This window comes from Stegostoma tigrinum, chromosome 31 (assembly GCF_030684315.1).
Source record: "Stegostoma tigrinum isolate sSteTig4 chromosome 31, sSteTig4.hap1, whole genome shotgun sequence".
In the NCBI taxonomy this organism is placed as follows: domain Eukaryota; kingdom Metazoa; phylum Chordata; class Chondrichthyes; order Orectolobiformes; family Stegostomatidae; genus Stegostoma; species Stegostoma tigrinum.
Window position 1 is genome coordinate 36853555 of NC_081384.1, and position 20270 is coordinate 36873824.

At 44.6% G+C, this 20270-nt stretch overlaps 1 protein-coding gene across 1 annotated transcript in view; it reads right to left on the reverse strand.

The window, feature by feature from the left end:
* Positions 1-1208: 1208 nt before the first annotated feature.
* The window catches only part of LOC132206136 (zinc-binding protein A33-like), a 40865-nt gene continuing 21803 nt past the window's right edge, over positions 1209-20270 (reverse strand). The window contains exons 2-6 of the mRNA XM_059638799.1: positions 18094-18189; positions 13227-13415; positions 11014-11036; positions 10805-10926; positions 1209-1729 (exon numbers count right to left, since the gene is read on the reverse strand). Of these exons, the coding sequence (XP_059494782.1) occupies positions 1209-1729; positions 10805-10926; positions 11014-11036; positions 13227-13415; positions 18094-18189 (951 nt within the window). The remainder of the gene's footprint in view (positions 1730-10804; positions 10927-11013; positions 11037-13226; positions 13416-18093; positions 18190-20270) is intronic.

Genomic DNA, 20270 nt, shown 5'->3' on the forward strand with positions numbered 1-20270 from the left:
GGAACAACTTTTTTTAAAAACCAGAATACCGCACTCATTTTAATTCTGAGGTGATAATAGTAATGCAGATAATAAACTCATAGTCGCTTAGAACAACTCTCAGTGGGGAAGGCTGATAAATGTTTGAAATGTTTATTGCTTATGATGCTGAATAACTAACTTAAAGTAAATATCAATAAATATTCATTTGAAATTTCAATTCAAAAACTTCCTTTCATTTTGCAGGAAATTATATGTCATTGTATGGTAGTTAACAGTTTCAGTTTATGGGCTCAGGTGTAGCCCAGCCCAGGGAGCTAATCTGGAGGTGTGCCTCCTGCCTGCACTGATTCCAGTCAAAACAAATGATTCAAGGTGAGGGAGTTGATAGCATTGATGTGTCTGCAGGTTGACGCTAATTCAATAAGCAGTTCTGTTTGGAGCGATACTGCTCGTGAACCGCAGCAGGACATTGTCCCAATTGCCAAATCAATGGCCACGGTCAAAGTGGGAGGATGCTGAATGTAGACATGCATGGATGTTTTATTGATTTAAAGCAACTTTAAAATACTATCTCTACATCAGCGTCGCACTGAAACACTACAATTATCCAAACCACAATACCCACGTGTAACAAGTTATCAAATTCATCATCTGGTTTTCATTGCTTGACATCATTTGTTTAATGTTATGCAGCTGTATTCCATACAGGTGCTACAGGATGCCCAATAGATACTAAATTAAGAGAATTGACACTTTGAAGAACTGATCTATAGGTACAGAATGAATGCAAAGTGCTTGGCTTGTGCTTGTGATTCTTTACTCCATGATTTCCTGATCTCCGGCGAGGAGGACAGAACAGTCTAAGGCTTGACACTTCCCTATGGACAAAGCAGAGAAACTGAAAGTGAGGCCATTCACTTTTTTTGCACAACTCCCAACAGCTGTGACAGAAAGCCATTGACAGAGCTGAGGGATAGGGCACTTGCCTGCTTTCTGGGTCAGAGGTGAGAGGTATGGAGTGATTTCAGGGATGCAAGGGCAGAAAGAGAGAGGCAAAAACAAAGTTCTTTTTAACAGATTAGTGAAAGAAATGTGAGCATATTTCCAGTCATATTGCATACTGCTGCAATCTGATTTATAGACACAGTTTATATTATCTTCAATAGGCACACAGGCACCTTCAAATGTTTGCTGGCTTTTTATCACTGCATTTACTTCACACTCTCTCAAGGATTAACGTGCAGTATTTTCAGTGGTGTGAAATTAACACCTGGGCTAAACACAGGATAGAGTGTCTCTGTGAAACTATCTTTGAAAGTATACATCAGTGTCATTTTGTCAGCATTATAAAAGGACACTTGCCCAGCTTCATAGTCAAGGTAAACTCCAATTTTTCTGGGTTTAAACCTTGAAAAGATTACCACGCGGGGCATGCAGTGGGCCACATAGTGCTTGCTTTTTTTCTCCAGGATCCATAAACCATCTTGAGGTGATAGAGAGATTGGTGCCTTACGTTCCACTGACTGCTTCGTAACCCCCAAGACCCATTCGGCCTTGCAACCCACAAAGACTTCCCAGTAGTGTGCTCCTGATGAGAACCCTTGCTTGGCCAGGACAAAGGGGTAGGTACTGAATTGTGAGGCTTTAGAGGGTGCTTTCTTCATGTTGTGGCTGTACGCGATGCTGGTCGAGTTGTCGAAGATTAGGAGGTTCCAGTGTGCGGTGTCAGGATCTAGACTCAACGGCGCTGTAGAAGAACAGAAAACCGAACAGACAATGAAAAGAGGGAAATGGCCCATTTTTAAAAATTGACATTATGAAATTTGTCCAGTTTAGGACGTTTTCTTTTGTAGGATTTATTTGCCTCTGGACCTGGATTATTAGTTATAAAACTCACCCAAGTGCTCATCACAATTTACCTTTGTATTAAATAAAAAACATCAAATTTAAAGATATTTCAGATTCAATAAATAATTTATGTACCAGTGTTGCTCCTGTTGCTTTTTCACATAAGTTATCTTTTTCTCCCTTTTCTGGCTTCTCAGTCCCTGCATTACTGTGGCTATTTTGTTTGCCAGAAAACTACTTGGATTGGTGCAGGAGTTTTGTTGGACAAACTTGTATGCACAGCTATTCTTGGCTACCTTCTTTGACAATCTGCCTCACTGCTAGCCAATCCTGTTATGTGTCAGCGGCAAAATTTTAGATGGTGTTGCTTGTACCCAAGCTAACTTTAAAGATTTGAACACAGCAGGCCCAGCAACATCTCAGGAACACAAAAGCTGAAGTTTGGGGCCTAGACCCTTCATCACAGAGGGGGATGGGGTGAGGGTTCTGGAATAAATAGGGAGAGAGGGAGAGGCGGACAGAAAATGGAGAGAAAAGAAGATAGGTGGAGAGGAGAGTAAAGGTGGGGAGGTGGGGAGGTGGGGAGGTAGGGAGGGAGGGGGGGGATAGGTCAGTCCAGAGAAGACGGACAGGTCAAGGAGGCGGGATGAGGTGGTAGGTAGGAAATGGAGGTGCGGCTTGAGGTGGAAGAAAGGGATGGGTGAGAAGAAGAACAGGTTAGGGAAGCAGGGACAGGCTGGGCTGGTTCTGGGATGCAGTGGGGGAAGGGGAGATTTTGAAGCTGATGAAGTCCACATTGATACCATTGGGCTGCAGGATTCCCAAGTGGAATATGAGTTGCTGTTCTTGCAACCTTCGGGTGGCATCATTGTGGCACTGCAGGAGGCCCATGATGGACATGTCGTCTGAGGAATGGGAGGGGGAGTTGAAATGGTTTGCGACTGGAAGTGGACAAGGGAATCACGGAGAGAGTGGTCTCTCCAGAAGGCAGACAAGGGTGGGGATGGAAAAATAGCTTGGGTGGTGGGGTTGGATTGTAGATGGCGGAAGAGTCGGAGGATGATACGTTGTATCCGGAGGTTGGTGGGGTGGTATGTGAGAATGAGGGGGATCCTCTGGGGGCGGTTGTGGCGGGGGCAGGGTGTGAGGGATGTATTGTGGGAAATGCGAGAGATGGTCAAGGGCTTTCTCGACCACGGCGGGGGGAAAGTTGCAGCCCATGAAGAACGTGGACATCTGGAATGTGTGGGAGTGGAATGCCTCATCCTGGGAGCAGATGCGGCGGAGGCGGAGGAATTGAGAATAGGGGATGGAATTTTTGCAGGAGGTTGGGTGGGAGGAGGTGTATTCTAGGTAGCTGTGGGAGTCAGTGGGCTAGTTATTTTTCCATCCTCACCCTTGTCTGCCTTCCAGACAGACCACTCTATCCGCGACTCCCTTGTCCGCTCCACACTCCCCTCCACCTCCACCACACCCGGCACCTTCCCCTGCAACCACAGGAAGTGCTACACTTGTCCCCACACCTCATCCCTCACCCCCATCCCAGGCCCCAAGATGACCTTCCATATCAAGCAGATGTTCACCTGCACATCTGCCAATGTGGTATATTGTATCCATTGTACCCGGTGTGGCTTCCTCTACATTGGGGAAGCCAAGCGGAGGCTTGGGGACCGCTTTGCAGAACACCTCTGCTCGGTTCACAACAAACAACTGCACCTCCCAGTCGCGAACCATTTTAACTCCCCCTCCCGTTCCTCAGACAATATATCCATCATGGGCCTCCTGCAGTGCCACAATGATGCCACCCAAAGGTTGCAAGAACAGCAACTCATATTCCACTTGGGAACCCTGCAGCCCAATGGTATCAATGTGGACTTCACAAGTTTCAAAATCTCCCCTTCCCCCACTGCATCTCGAAACCAGTCCAGTTCTTCCCCTCCCCCCACTGCGCAACAAAACCTGCGCACACCGTGCCCCCACCACAACCGCCCAAAGAGGATCCCCCTCATTCTCACACACCACCCCACCAACCTCCGGATACAATGCATCATCCTCCGACACTTCCGCCATCTACAATCCAACCCCACCACCCAAGACATTTTTCCATCCCCACCCCTGTCTGCTTTCCAGAGAGACCACTCTCTCCGCGACTCCCTTGTTCGCTCCACACTGTCCTCCAACCCCACCACACCCGGCACCTTCCCCTGCAACCGCAGGAAATGCTACACTTGCCCCCACACCTCCTCTCTCACCCCTATCCCAGGCCCCAAGATGACATTCCACATTAAGCAGAGGTTCACCTGCACATCTGCCAATGTGGTATACTGCATCCACTGTACCCGGTGTGGCTTCCTCTACATTGGGGAAACCAAGCGGAGGCTTGGAGACCGCTTTGCAGAACACCTCCGCTCGGTTCGCAACAAACAACTGCAACTCCCAGTCGCAAACCATTTCCACTCCCCCTCCCATTCTTTAGATGACATGTCCATCATGGGCCTCCTGCAGTGCCACAATGATGCCACCCGTAGGTTGCAGGAACAGCAACTCATATTCCGCTTGGGAACCCTGCAGCCTAATGGTATCAATGTGGACTTCACCAGCTTCAAAATCTCCCCTTCCCCCACCGCATCCCTTAACCAGCCCAGTTCGTCCCCTCCCCCCACTGCACCACACATCCAGCCCAGTTCTTCCCCTCCACCCACTGCATCCCAAAACCAGTCCAACCTGTCTCTGCCTCCCTAACCTGTTCTTCCTCTCACCCATCCCTTCCTCCCACCCCTAGCCGCACCCCCATCTCCTACCTACTAACCTCATCCCACCTCCTTGACCTGTCCGTCTTCCCTGGACTGACCTATCCCCTCCCTACCTCCCCACCTATACTCTCTCCACCTATCTTCTTTTCTCTCAATCTTCGGTCCGCCTCCCCCCTCTCTCCCTATTTATTCCAGTTCCCTCTCCCCATCCCCCTTTCTGATGAAGGGTCTAGGCCTGAAATGTCAGCTTTTGTGCTCCTGAGATGCTGCTTGGCCTGCTGTGTTCATCCAGCTCCACACTTTGTTATCTTGGATTCTCCAGCATCTGCAGCTCCCGTTATCACTGACTTTAAAGATTTGTTTGTGTAATGTGGGCATTAGTGACTGCAGCAGCATCTATTACCCACCCAGTTTTGTGTTAACCATATTACTGTAGGTCTGGAATCACCTGTAGGCCAGGCCATGTAAGCGTGATAGGTTTCCTTCCCTAAAGGTCATTCCTGAGCCAGATTGAATTTTACTTCCATCGACGATGATTATGCTTTCACCATTGAGCTAACTTTTAATTCCAGGTTTTTCATTGAGTTCAAATTACACCATTGTTGGATTTGAACCTACTGAATGTTATGCTGAGATTCTGGATTAGAAGTCTACTGCCTTCCCCTTAATGGTTAGTAGAAAGAAGACAGCAATTCTAGCCCCTGGGGCACACTACATCAAGCTGTTTATAAGGCAATTGTAGCTCAGCCCAGTAACTCTCTTGTTTTTAAGCTATGGGGTTTGCATATTCAAGTTCCACACCAGAACTTAGCATAAACAAAAAGTGATTCAGAGATAGTAGGAACTGAGATAGCCTTCCTGCTCCTCTGATGCTGCTTGGCCTGCTGTGTTCATCCAGCTCTCCACCTTGTTATCTATATGAACAAAATACTGATGCTCTGTTGCAGGGCTGAAGAGAGCTGTGGTCTCAGAGATACCAGGTGTTGGATGAAATGTGCAACTGAGGCTTTGTCTCTCTCAGTGGATGCTAAAGATCTCGCTGCACTATCATAAAGAAGAGCACAGGAGTCATCCTAGGTATCCTGGACCTGACTTATCCCTTGATTGACACCACTAAATACGTTATTTGATCATGTCTGTGTATGGGAGCTTGCTGGGCTTTTCCTCCATTGAAAATAGTGACTATAGTTTCAATAAAAATATTTGATTATAAAGATCTGTGGGATGCCCCATGGTCATGAATAGCACTATAAAAATACACGTAATATCTGGATCTTCAAGTAAGATCTGTGTTCAAATCCTTATTTGGCCTTAGCCCCATCCTAGCTCTATAATCTCCACCAGCCACAGAACACACAGATCTCTGCATCGCTGTATTTCTGGGCTATTGGTGACCACGCTTTTAGTTGTAAGACTCTAAGCTGTAATATTAGTTCCCCAAAATCTCTCTACCTCTGTCTTCCTTCAGGTCACAGCCTAAAAACAGCTCCTGGGCCAAACCTCTGACCTACCTTTCTGTGGCCCCCTGTCAATTTTAACTGATAATATTTCCTTGCACTGTCTAGGATATTAAACACTTAAATGTGCTTTACAAATGCCAGGTTGGTGAGACAGTCTGAAAATATGTTCTGCTCACAAAATGTACTATTATTTTTCAAAAATGACTTGCCTTTAGTGGTGTCTGTCTTTAACTTAGCACATTCTTTCCAAGCACTGCCTAATGATAATCTGGAGGCAGAAGAGTTACGACATGAGGAGAATTGCCTATTGCTATTAACCAGGAAAGGGATCAATGAGCGAGTAAATGAGCCCAGGATTGATATGATGAAAGCTATGCGGCACTGTGCTGTGCCATTGGGCAAGGTATTGGAATGTTTTTGGTGCCTACACAGATCTGGAGGTGCCCTTTACCTCCCAGCAGACAGGACCTCCAGACTTGGGGTGTTTGCTGCATGCTGCACAACACCTCTCGGATGCAGGAGCAGAAACAACAAGGCAAAGAGTCCTCTGAGGAGGATGGGGAATGTGAACGTGACATTGCTAAGGCACAAGTCGTGGTGCGCACTGCACTGCATTTTAAGGAGGTTCATTTTCACCAGTCTACCCATAAAACTAAATACAAAAACTACACATCCTCCCTTTCCTTTCATTACCACTCCTTTTCTTTCCAATACTCTCAACAGTCCTGCAAATAACTATAACTGCCTTTTGCAGCTACAGCACAGACCTCACTGTGCAACTCAACATCAAGTCATTTATTATGAATGAAAATGCCACTTACTTGGCTGCAATCAAAAATGGGCAATGTGGGATAGTGACTGTTTGAGAATTACACTGAAAGTTCCCAGTCCAAACGTGCAAGGCAGCAACATGACTTTGCAATTATAGATCTTTACTCTTCCTCTTGTGGGCTTTTCTACATAGTGCCACCCCAACTGTTTCAGCAGAGGAAGAGCAAAATGCATCCATACCTATTTGGATTGCTCAGGTGGTCTTTGGGTTCAGGAGCCTGAGGGTGGTATTAATAAAGAGTGCTCCATTTGCCCTGTGCAGACTTAGTGTCAGCCAGCCACTAGGGCAGAAGGCTGCTTACTGGGTGAGGGTGCAGGGGTAGCAACAGGAAGGGAGCACTTTTGACCAAAGACTCCACTTCCATAGCTCCTTTGTTTTTCTTATTACAATTGCACTGCCCTGCCTTCAATGCATTGGAGAGCACTCTGCTGCAGCTTACTGGGGTGATGGTGGCTTTAGCTGGGGGTGTCATCACTTCCTTTAAGGAGATAGTGTCCACACCATGCACACACATGACTGTTGTGTGTAACACTCCTTACAGCTGGTCATGCCATCGCTGCTATGTGAGAACACAGCCTCTGCCTGATAGCCATACAGCGTGACTGCAGCACCTACCAGGACCTCATACCGTTACTTCTGCTGCTCTGGTAATATCCTCTCCATCATTGGCTCCTCCTCGTTCAGGTGAGAATGAAATGTTGTGTAGCCTCTGACACTAATCCTCCATTGCTATTCCTGCCTCCAATATCTGCATTCAGTGCTCACTTGAATCAGCATGTTAACATCCATCATCCTTACCAAACAGGGAGTATCTAAGTTAGTGCATAACTTGCATAAGTTCTGTGACACAGCCCCTCAGTTTAGGTGATCTCCTCTGAGGAGTCATTAACATTTTCCTGCAGCACATCTTATGGAATGCACAAAGACCAAAGACGTGAATTAAAACTGTCAGGAAACGTGATTATGCACGTGAATCCATTTCAGACACAGTGAGTCTCTGGGTGAACATGAATGAGTATTTTAGGCCATGTAGCTGTTTGATATTTCATTCTGTCACCAAGAATGGACCCATTTCCTTAACTCTGATAGCCAGGGCCACTGAGACTTTGCTGATGGCCTGAATATCCTCATCTGCAATAATTGGTCTATTGGTGGCTGAAGTTTCTGGTTCTCCTTCAGGTTCTGCACCCTGTCCCATTGCCAGGAGGCAAAAAGGCCAAGGAATGAGAGTGAAGGCAAATGGGGAATGGTTGGCTGGAGAAAATCTAGTAGGTTACAATGAGGGAGGTGCAATGAGGACACTGCATGAGATAGGTTTGAGTGGTAGTTGTTTTATAGTATCCGAATCAAAAGTTAGTATAGTACCACACCCTTAATACAGAGAGAGACTGTTGGTGAATTTAACCTGAGACTCAGCAAACCTCAGACAAGAGAAAAGGGCAAGGAAGAGTGTCCTTTATCATAACCTCAGCCAGTTCAGGAATTGAACCCATGGTGTTGACATTACACTGCATTGCAAACCAGCCGATCAAGCTAACAAATCTCCCGATATCTAAATATAACACCAGTGAGGATCATGGATCCCATTTGAGTTCAAGACCTCTGGTAGCTTTACTTACAGCTAAGCTACTACATACAGCAAAGAGTAACCTGTAGATACAGCCTGGACCTTGAGCACTATAATGCAGAATGGCCCGAAGTTCTGTGACAACATCCACACACTTGGTTCACTTGAGTATTAATCCCTGAAAGGGGTATCCTTCCAAAGATGATGGTTAGAATATGTGACTATACTCCCTCTCCCTTCCCTTCACAGATCTTAAACTGCTTTCCACAAAATCAGTGCCACTCTCCTGCTGCTCATCACATATACCTTCAGCCAAAATGAATGGTAATCATGAAGGGCTGAGGCCCGAAACATCAACTTTCCCGCTCCTAGGATGCTGCTTGGCCTGCTGTGTTCATCCAGCTCCACACCCCGTTATCTCTGAGTGATAATCAACTGCATTTATATTTCAATTGTAGTCAACCAAAGTAAATGTTTGAACTGATATAAAATGAGTGGCTGATACATTGTCTCCTGTTTTATGTTCTCACACAAACTCGAGGTCCACTCCAATACTTTTGGAAATTACATGACTGAGATTCAACCTTGGGATACAGGTGTCTTTGTTAAGGACAGCAGTTAATGTCCACTCCCTCTGGCACTTCTCAAAGTGTTGGTGAACCATCTTCGTATTTATGCTTGGTCCAGTTCGGTTTCTGATCAGTGTTAGTATGTTGATGGTAAAGGATTTAGAGATACAATTTCCATCGATTATCAAGGGGAGATGGCAATTGCCTAGCACTTCGGTGATACAAATGTCACATGCAAATTATCCACCCATGCCTTAGACTTCCGGCATATGGGACATGGCCGAAGGGCCTGCTCTGCACTGCATTGTTCTATGATTGTTCCACAATCCGAGCTGTTGCAAATACAGGCAGTCCCCAGGTTCTGCTCTGGAATTTGATCACACATCAATTTGTATACAAGTCAGAACACAATGCAGCACGATGTAAAGGATTCATTTGTAAGTACAGGAAATACTTAGGGTTATAGAGTCATAGAGGCCTACAGCATGGAAACAGACCCTTCAGCCCAACATGCACATGCCACCCAGTTTTCACAATTTAAACTAGTCCTGTTTGCTTGTATTTGGTCCAATTCACTCCATGCCTATCCCCTCCTTGCACCTGTCCAAATGTTTCTTAAATAATGAAATTGTACTTGCTTCCACCACTACCTCTGGCAGCCTGTTCCAGACACTCACCACCCTCTTGAGTGAAAGAACTGCCCATCTGGCAGTTGTATCTCTCCCCTCCCCCCTTAACCCTATGCCTTCTGGTTTTTGACTCCTCTACCATGAGGAAAGGCTATCAGATTTCTACCTTATCTATAAGGCCACCACTCAGTCTACCATGCTCCAGAGAAAAATCTCCCTGCTATCCAATCTCTCCTTATAACCAAAACCTTCCAGTCCAGGTAGCATCCAAGTAAACCTTTTCTCCACTCTTTCTAGTTGAATAATATCATTTCTACAGTACAGTGGACAGAGCTGCACGTAGCGCTCCAAACGTGGCCTCACCAACATCTTGTACGTCTGCAACAAGACATCCCGTCTCTCATACTAAATGCTCTGACCAATGAAAGTAAGCATGCCGAAAGCCTCCTTCACCACCCTGTCTAACTGTGACTCCAATTCCAAGGAGCTATAAAACTGTCCGCCTAGAACTTTTTGTTCTGTAACAATCCCCAGGGTCCTATCATTGACTAGGTTCTGCCCTGGACCTCCTTACCAAAATGCAACACCTTACATTTATCTAAATTAAAGTCTATCTGCCATTCCTCAGCCCACTAGCCCAGGTGATCATTACCAGATAACTTTCTTCACCGTCCACTATACCACCAATCATGGTGTCTTCCACAAATGTACCAACCATACATACTAAATTCTCACCTGAATCATTCATATAAATGATGAATAACAGTGGATGCAGCAGTGATTTCTGAGGCACCCCAGTGGTCACAGGCCTTCAGTCTGAAAATAACCCTTTACCACCACCCTTTGACTTCTACCTCCCGGCCAATTTTGTACCCAGTTATCTGCCTCTCCCTGGATTCTTTCAGATCCAACCTTCCTCAACAGCCTACCATTTGTAAGCTGAATTTTTAAAGTTACACATCTCTGTGAGATTGTATTTGTAAGTCAGACTTTCATAAATCAAGGATCCCCTGTAGATCTGAATATTGTGATGATTTAAATGTAAGTATATCAAGTAAAACTTGGAGTCTGGAGTAAAGAAGAGAAGATTCTTACCACCATACCACCATATTTTCAGTGATATCAGTTACAAACTAAATGGTTTCTTGCAAATCATTTCCTCACCTGTATTAAAACCAATCTCATGGACCATTTTTTTCCAGGAATTGTACAACATCAGAAATTTATATTTGGCACCATTTATCTTTACTGACACATCCCTGGGATCGGAGATTACCATTTTAATTCTAGAAACAGAAATTAAATGCTAAATGTTAGGTCGACAATGAGGACAAGTTGAAATAAATTGAAAGTCAGCGTCAAAGTGGAATTACCTTTCTTGTGTAGTTTTCAGTTTCTGAAAGATAAAAACACAAATATGAATAAATTGATCATCACAAGTGGCCATGTAGCTAGACAATAGGGGTCCATCAGGCTTATTGAAAGGAACGGGAGTTCTGGCCGGGTCAGGGGTGGTGATGGTGGTTCTGTGGTATTGTTGCTGAACAAGTGATAATAATCATACTCTGGGGATCTGTGTTTAAATCCTATCAGGGTAGATATTAAATTTTCTTTTCAATTTTCACAAACCCCATCTGGGTTCAGCCAAAATATTCTTCAGAGAAGGAAAATTGCCATCCTTATCCAATTTACCCTAAGTGACTCCAGGCCCAGAGCAATATAGATAAGCCATTCAATTGTACTAAATCCATTAAAAAAACTTAAGGAATGAAACTGCCTGGTATTGGCATATGCACCGAGGGCAAACACAACCCTATTGGACATGTTAAATCTCTCTGACTAACATCTGGGGATAGTGCCAAAATTGAGAAAGCTACTTCTAACCAAGCAACAGTCTGACATACTCATGGAATTGTCTCTTACGGGTAATGTCCTAGACACCACAAGCATTGTTTCTTGGTATCTCGTGTCCCACTGGCAGGATAGACCCAGCTGTAATGGTGGCATAGTGGTATTCTGTCAGCAGGAAGTTGTTCTCGGAGTTGTCTCCAAGGGCTCTCTGCACCAGGAAGTTTCATGGCATCAGGCCAAACATGGACAAGGAAACCTCCTGCAGATTACCATGTACCAAACCCCCTTGGCTGATGAGTTGGTACTCCTCCTTGTTGAATGCCATTTTGAGGAAACACTGAGGGTGGCAAAGGCAGGAAATGTGCTGTGGTTGGAGAATTTCAACGTCCACCATCAAGAGTGGCTTGGCAGTAGTACTACATATCAAACAGGTCGGGCCCTAAAAGATACAGCCGCTAGACTGGGTCTGAGGTCAGTGGTGAGGGAACCAAAGGGGGAAAATGATACTCGATGTCATCCTTACCAATTTGCCTCCTGCATATGCATCTGTCCATGACAGTATCAGTAAGAGTGACCATCCACACAGTCCATGTGGAGGCAAGCTCCCATCTTCACATTGAGACAACCCGCCATTGTGTTATATGGTACCAACACTGTGCTAAATCGGATGGATATTAAACATATCTAGCAACTTAAGATTGGGTATCTACGACACAATTGGGCAATCAATAGCAGCACAATTGTACTCAAATAAAATCAATAATCTTATGGTAATATGTTTCTCCCAATACTATCATCAAACCAGGGGGCCAGTCTGGTTCAATGCAGAGTGCAGGAGGTCGTGCCAAGAACATCACTAGGCAAATCTAAAAGTAAAGAGTCAACCTGTTGATGCTACCAAACAGAACCACTTGGGTGCCACATTCATCATGCAATAGATATGGCAAAACAATATCACAACTCAGGGATCAGATCTAAACTCCATAGTCCTGCCAAATCTAGTCACGAAGAGTGGTGTCTCCATCCTCAGTGATGGAATTGCCCAGCACATCAGTGTCCTAGGTTCAATCATCTTCAGCTGCTTCATCCTTCATGAGGTTGAAGTAGGGCTGTTCACCGGTGATTGCTCAATGTTCAGTGTCATTCACAACTCCTTAGATACTGAAACAGTCCATGTCCAAATACAACACGATCTTGATAATATCCAGGTTTAGGCTGACAAGTGCCACTAGGAGTTGCTGAAAGATGGGTTACATCACTTTTCACACTCCTTTTACAGACTATAGGGCGAGGCACTCCTCTTTGGGTTTTTCAGTTTTAGCTCACAGATTGGGGGCGTTGAGAGGTGGGTGTTGCAGTCAACCTTTGCTTTATAACAGCTGCTAACAAATTGGTACAATCTCCTTTCTGCTTCAGGATTTCTGGAGTCAGATGCTGGCGTGTGAGATATGGCTCATGAATAACATATTCCCTTTGCCCCACTTTCCCCCTGTGTAGATAGCTCCAACTTTCAAATGGCATTTTCCTGGCACCATGATTATCTTAAGGGCCAGAGAGGGAAGCATCACCAGTGCACATCCATGCTCTCACAAGAACCAACCAAATTCACAGTGAAGGGGAACGGTAGTCAGCGGTGAGGTTGGGGTAATGTTGGGACAATAGATAGCTGATGAGGTATAGAATACTTAACCATTAAGAATAGTATGGCATCTTCCTGAGTCAGGTCCTCACTCACTGCTTGAATGGTGTCTGATAATGAGGTGGACTCGAAGGTCAGTTGCATAATGATTTCTTCCAGCACAGTGAATCGCTGCCACGCGTCGTTATGGAGTTCCTGCATAATATTCTCCTCTTCCATTCTCAGGTACTCATGAAGACGCACGAAGACCCTCCCAATGCTCTGCTCTGTCAGAGACACTTCATCCTACAGAAAGTAACCACAGCACATAGGGTTAAAACGAGAAGTGGGTGGGGGTGTGGAGGGGTGTTGGAGTGGGGCAGTGTGAGAGCAAAGGAAAGACAGAGAGGACAAATGACAAAACACAGTAGGGAGGAGAAAAGAGACAATGGAGCTTTGGGGCTAAATTAGCCAACTGGGTTCAGGATGCCACTCACCCAGTTTCGAGCAATTTGGTGTCAATACATGAGCAAGTGTTTCTAGTCCCTTTGCCTACACAGTCCTGCTATTGGTGACCTATACTTGTGCCAGGTCACTGTCTGGCAGCTGGGCAGAAGGGAAGTCAACTGTTTCTAGCCTCATGGAATGAGTCTTGATGACAAGTACAAATAAAAGTTTTTGCCCATTTCCAATAATTTTATGACTAATAAACAAAAGTGTTTAAAGTATATTTTTAAAAAGAACACAATATATAGTGCCTTATCATCCCAGGATCCTTTCTTCAGAAATTCATCAACAATGATGCAAATACCTGGTTCTGTTACCTCTTTTGTGCCCCGGCTAATATATACCTGTAAACTCACATTAATGAAAATATTATCTTATCATGATCGCTTCACTGACAGAACATAGAACATTACAGCACAGTACAGGCCCTTCAGCCCTCGATGTTGTGCCAACCTGCCATACCAATCTGAAGCCCATCTAACCTACACTATTCCATGTACATCCATATGCTTGTCCAATGATGATTTAAATGTACTTAAAGTTGGCGAATCTACTACCGTTGCAGGCAAAGCGTTCCATTCCCTTACTACTCTCTGAGTAAAGAAGCTAGCTCTGACATCTGTCCTATATCTTTCACCCCTCAATTTAAAGCTATGCTCCCTCACGCTCCCCGTCACCATCCTAGGAAAAAGGCTCTCCCTATCCACCCTATCTAACCCTCTGATTATATTATATGTTTCAATTAAGTCACCTCTCAACCTTCTCCTCTCTAATGAAAATGGCCTCAAGCCCCTCAGCCTTTCCTCGTAAGACCTTCCCTCCATACCAGGCAACATCGTAGTAAATCTCCTCTGCACCCTTTCCAAAGCTTCCACATCCTTCTTATAATGCGGTGACCAGAACTGTACGCAATACTCCAAGTGCGGCCGCACCAGAGTTTTGGACAGCTTCACTATTACCTCTTGGTTCCGGAACTCGATCCCTCTATTAATAAAAGCTAAAACACTGTATGCTGCCTTAACAGCCCTGTCAACGTGGGTGGCAACTTTCAAGGATTTGTGTACGTGGACACCGAGATCTCTCTGCTCGTCTACACTACCAAGAATCTTACCATTAGCCCAGTATTTTGCCTTCCGGTTACTCCCACCAAAGTGCATCACCTCACACTTGTCTGCATTAAACTCCATTTGCCACCTCTCAGCCCAGCTCTGCAGCTTATCCACGTCTCTCTGCAACCTACAGCATCCTTCGTCACTATCCACAACTCCACCGACCTTAGTGTCGTCTGCAAATTTACTAACCCATCCTTCTACGCCCTCACATAGATCGTTTATAAAAATGACGAACAGCAGTGAACCCAACACCGACCCTTGCGGTACACCAATACTAAGTGGTCTCCAGGATGAACATTTCCCATCAACTACCACCCTCTAGTGTGTGTGTTTTTGCTGTGAACAAATTGATTGTTGCGTTGTCTTCCATGACAGAAGTGACCACACTACGAATCACTTAATTATGGTTAACTCAATATTTTAAAGCCTGAGGCACTTTGGGTTGATCAGAAGGCGTGAAAGGCATTATATAAATGCAAGTTTCTTTCAGTGTTAATTACGGTGCAATCATCAAACCCTGACACTTGCAGCTAAGTGTGTGGCACTCATTTTGTGGTATAATTACCTGAGCATCAGCTGTCCAATAGTTCCTGATCCATATGACTAATCATTCATTGCTAAATACCAAGAGACTATTTGAGCATCAGGGCAACCTACAGTGGCAAAATTTAGTGGGGGTTTGGGGGGAGGTGGTGGTGCGCAGGCTGCAAAAAGCTGAGTTAATTATTTCTGAAACGACACAATTAAATGAATAGACTTCAGAAGTGAGAATTAAAAGTTAAAATGTAATCAAATGAAAAGCATCTCCTGAATGATATACATTATAGAAACAGAAAATGCTGGAGAATCCCAACAGGTCTGGTACATCGGTGGAGACAGACTCAGAGTTAATGACTCAAGTCCAATATAATCTACTTTGGATCAATTTTCTGCTTTCATTTCAGCTGTCCAATATCCATAGCACCTTGCTCTTACTGACACTCATATAGACGTCCATATATTTGCTTTGCTACCTTTCGCAAATTCCTCTTTCTGTTAATGCAACAGTTTTCATATTTTTGCAGAACTATATGACTGTATCAAAACTTCAAACCTGCTAATAATTTAATCTAGCCTGCCCTAATTGTAACAATATGCATGTTGCCAGTACATATCCTGTGAAAATTATACAACATTGACAACTTGCAATCAGATTAGTCATATTCCCTTTTCTCAAATAAAACAAATCTAATTAAAATGTAAATTTTTAAGTCATTCTCATGCACATTTTCCACATTTTTGTATGTATGTATGTGTGTCTGTGCCTGCGAGAGAGTGTGCGCGCGTGTCCGCGAGTGTGTGTCTATGTGTGTGTGTGTGTGTGTGTGTGTGTGTGTCTGTGTGTGTGTGTGTGTGTGTGTGTCTGCGTGAGAGAGAGAGAGAGAGTGTGTGTGTGTGTGTCTGCGTGAGAGAGAGAGAGAGAGAGAGTGTGTGTGTGTGTGTGTGTGTGTGTGTGTGTGTGTGAGAGAGAGAGAGAGTGTGTGTGTGTGTGTGTGTGTGTGTGTGTGTGTGTGTCTGCGTGAGAGAGAGAGAGTGTGTGTGTGTGTCTGCGTGTGTGTGTGTGTGTGTGTGTGTGTGTCTGCGTGAGAGAGAGAGAGAGAGTGTGTGTGTGTGTGTCTGCGTGAGAGAGAGAGAGAGAGTGTGTCTGTGTGTGTGTGTGTCTGTGTGTGTGTGTGTCTGTGTGTGTGTGTGTGTGTGTGTCTGCGTGAGAGAGAGAGAGTGTGTGTGTGTGTGTGTGTGTGTCTGTGTCTGTGTGTGTGTATGTGTGTGTGTTTTGGGGTGTGGGAGGGGGATGGGGTTGTTTCAAGGCTGAGGTTTCTTGCACAGCCCTGTCAGTCATGACCTCAAAACGCATAGTCTCTAACTTCTGGTTGCTTGTTGTTACAATTTCCTGCCCCCAAGGCCCACTCTAACCTCTTTGTCCTTGGTCTCTTCCTCAAAAAAAGCTTGAGGTGCAGCATCTCACCTTCCAATTAGGCATTTTATAGATTCTGGACTCAACATTGTCCTCAATAGTTTTGAACCGTAACATTTTCTTCAAAAATGTTAATGATTCTTCTGTTGTCATTTATACCTCTTCCAGACCCGCCTTTTACCTAGTTCATGCCATTCTTTCCTATCCTCTTTACCCTTAAATTAATCCTTTTAATTTAATTCTTTAGTTATTTAATGTTTCCTGGTTTCCTTCCCATTGCTGCTGTTCTTGTCACTTCCTTACTGTTCCTTCCTTACTTCCCTATACACCTGTACAATTTCTACCCCAAAAAGGAAAAACTTTTAGAATCAGTTGAAAAATGGAACAACGTGACCCTGTCCTCAGACCGGAGTCAGCTAGCTTATACCAGGACTGACAACAGGTCAATCTAACTGGGAATAAATCCACACCAGAATACATCGGCAGACTCTGGATGTTCTGCTTCACCAGCAACGGGTAACACAAACTGGAGACTGCAGCACTTATTGACTCCCTGGGCGTGAGAAAATACTGAGTCTGCAGGCTGGAAGCCTGGGATTCAACGGTAGTTTGGGGAAGTTAGAAAGTGAGACTGGGGAGCAGAGCAAGAGGACAGGGGAAACACCAGCTGACTGAATCCAGGGGCGTGGGTTGGGGGGGTGCAGCAGAAACAAGGCCCACAACAGGACAGGAGCAGTGGAACCTGCCAGAGGCCAGGGGCAGTGGAACCTGACTGAAGCCAGGGACAATGGAGCCTGACAGAGATAAGGAACAGTGGAACCTGACAGTGATAAGGAGCAGTGGAACCTGACTAAGACACGGAGAGTGGTGGACAACAGAGATTTTTTTCAGCTCTATTGAAAGGTCACAGACCTGAAATATTGATTCTTTATCTCCCTCCATAGACGCTGCCAGATCCGCTGAGTATTTGGGCCACTTTTGCTTGTAAGCTACATTTTCTACTGAGTTATTACTTAGCAATCGAGCAATAGAATGATCATTAATTTCCTCAAAAAAGAGATGAATGAAATTGGCAGCACATAGCAATTACCCATCAATCCACCCCCCACCTCCCCCAGGCTGCTGTGCTGACTCCATGCTGCAGCTTGTGAATATTAATTAAATATGACCCTTGAAAAGAAGGCTATGAAACTGCAGGGTATGGATTTGATTGGCAGATTAGCTCAGCAAAGAATGCAGGAAAACCTAACACTTTAGCCATTACCTGATTCATCATTAACACTGTGTGTGAGTTTGAAATGATGGACCAAACTCTTTGGAGTGAATGGAGCAGACCATCATCTGATTAAGATCAGTAATACGTTCTAGTCAGTTCATAGGCTGGTCTCAGCCATGTTCAATACTCACGCACCATCAACTGTGTCAGATTTTCCTCATAGTTGGACTTTATCACTTGGTGATGGATGAGCTTCTTTTTCAGCGAATCCAACATTGCAGCTAGTTCATGCTGAGAATAAAACACCTTTTAGTAATACTTTCACTGATCTGAAAAATATAAATTGCTAACCAAGAAATCCAAACCAGGATTGCGTACAGGGAATTGCAAATCTTAATGGCTTGTGTTGTATTGAAATTACATCATAGACCTAATATAAGTATATTTAGAAAACTGAGTGGTCATGAGCAACATAGTCCCACGCCCTGAACTCTGATGAAAGTGATACCGTCAATGAAACAAATGGAATGGCAGGCTTAGGAGGGTGTAGTATAGTGGTATTGCCACTGAACCAGTAATCCACATTGTTATAAAAACCCAACCGGTCACTAAAATTTGCCATCACCACCTGGTCTGACCTCCACAGACATGGAATCCCACAGCAATAAAGTTGACTCTGAACTGGCCTAACAAGCCACTCACTTGTATCTAACTGCCACAACTGATGAAAAGGAATGAAACAGAATGATCCAGTCAGCAGCACGATGAGTTACTGCCCTGTTGACCCTGCAAAATCTTCTTCACTAACATCCCCACAGCTTGGAGGGCTGTTCAACTGACATTGACATTCTCACATAATAGTGTCTTACAGACAATGTCCCAGGTGCCACCGTCACCATCCCTCTAACAAGCTAGAATACAGTCGAGATGAAGTTGACTTCTGAATCCTTGACATTGATCCCAGAGCCAATGAACCTTACAGCATCAAGTCACACATGGATGGGCAAGGAAACCACATGTCAACCTCCGCTGCTGGTGAATCCACATTCTTCCATGTTGACCATGGCTTGTGGGATACACTGAGGGGTGCCAAGGGCACAGATTGTACTCTGGGTGACGACTTCAAAGCCCCTCTCCAATAGTGACTCTGTATCTCTACTGCTGACTGAGTTCGTTGAGACCTAACGGACACTGCTGTTAGCCTGGGTCTGCGATAGGTGGTGAGAGAGCCAACAACAGGGAAAGACATACTTACATACACATTTATGCATTAGGAACATGACCAGGCTACTCATGCCTTCAGACCTGCTTCATCATTCATGGTGGCTCAGTGGTTAGCACTGCTGCCTCACAGTGCCAGGGACCCAGGTTCAATTCCACCCTCAGGCAACTGTCTGTGCGGAGTTTGCACATTCTCCCCGTGTCTGCGTGAGTTTCCTTTGGGTGCTCTGGTTTCCTCCCGCAGTCCAAAGATATGCAGGCTCAATTGATTGGCCATGCTAAATTTCCTGTTGTGTTCAGGGATGTGTAGACTAGGGGTTTGGGTCTGGGCGGGATGCTCAGTGGGTCGATGTGGACTTGTTGGGCCGAAGGGCTTGCTTCCACATTGTAGAGATTCTATGATATGACTTGATTCATTCAATACAACCATTGCTCAATTGATTACTTTACATTCACCCCCTTATATATCAAAAACCTATCAACCCTGCCTTGGAAATAATCATGTTCTCTCTTTCCGCTGCCTTTTGAGGAAGAGAGTTGCAACAAGTCATGATTCTCCGAGAGAAAAGGCAATTCTCCTTAATACTACCTTAAAGGGCGGCTCATTATTCTTAGACAGTGAGCCCTGGTTCTAGAGTGCCCCTGGATCTTTTTATCTTTTCCATATTCATCCTGCCAACACTTACCCAGGATCTGATATATTTAATTAAAGCTACCTCTTAATCTTCTAAACTCCTGCGGATACAAGTCTGGCCTTTGTTGCTCATACAACAATCCACCTTTCTGAGGTGTTACTTTTATCCTTTTTTGTGTAGACAGATGCAAAATACCTTTTCTGTTCATCTATCATTTTCTTACTTTCCGTTATTAATTTTTTAGTATCTCTAATTTTCTGCAATAAACTTTGATATGCCAATTTATGTTATTAGGCAGAGGCAACATGGTTTTGTGGAAGGGAAACCATGGATAGCCATTTACCTTTTGGAAATCCAAGTAAAGTGCATCCATTGATATACTTTTATTCATACCATGTTACCTCCTTGAAGAACCCAAAAAAATGGCTATCCACGGTGTCCCTTTCACAAAACCATGTTGCCTCTGCTTGATAACATTGATATTTTTGAAATATCCATCTAATAATGGCTTAATCT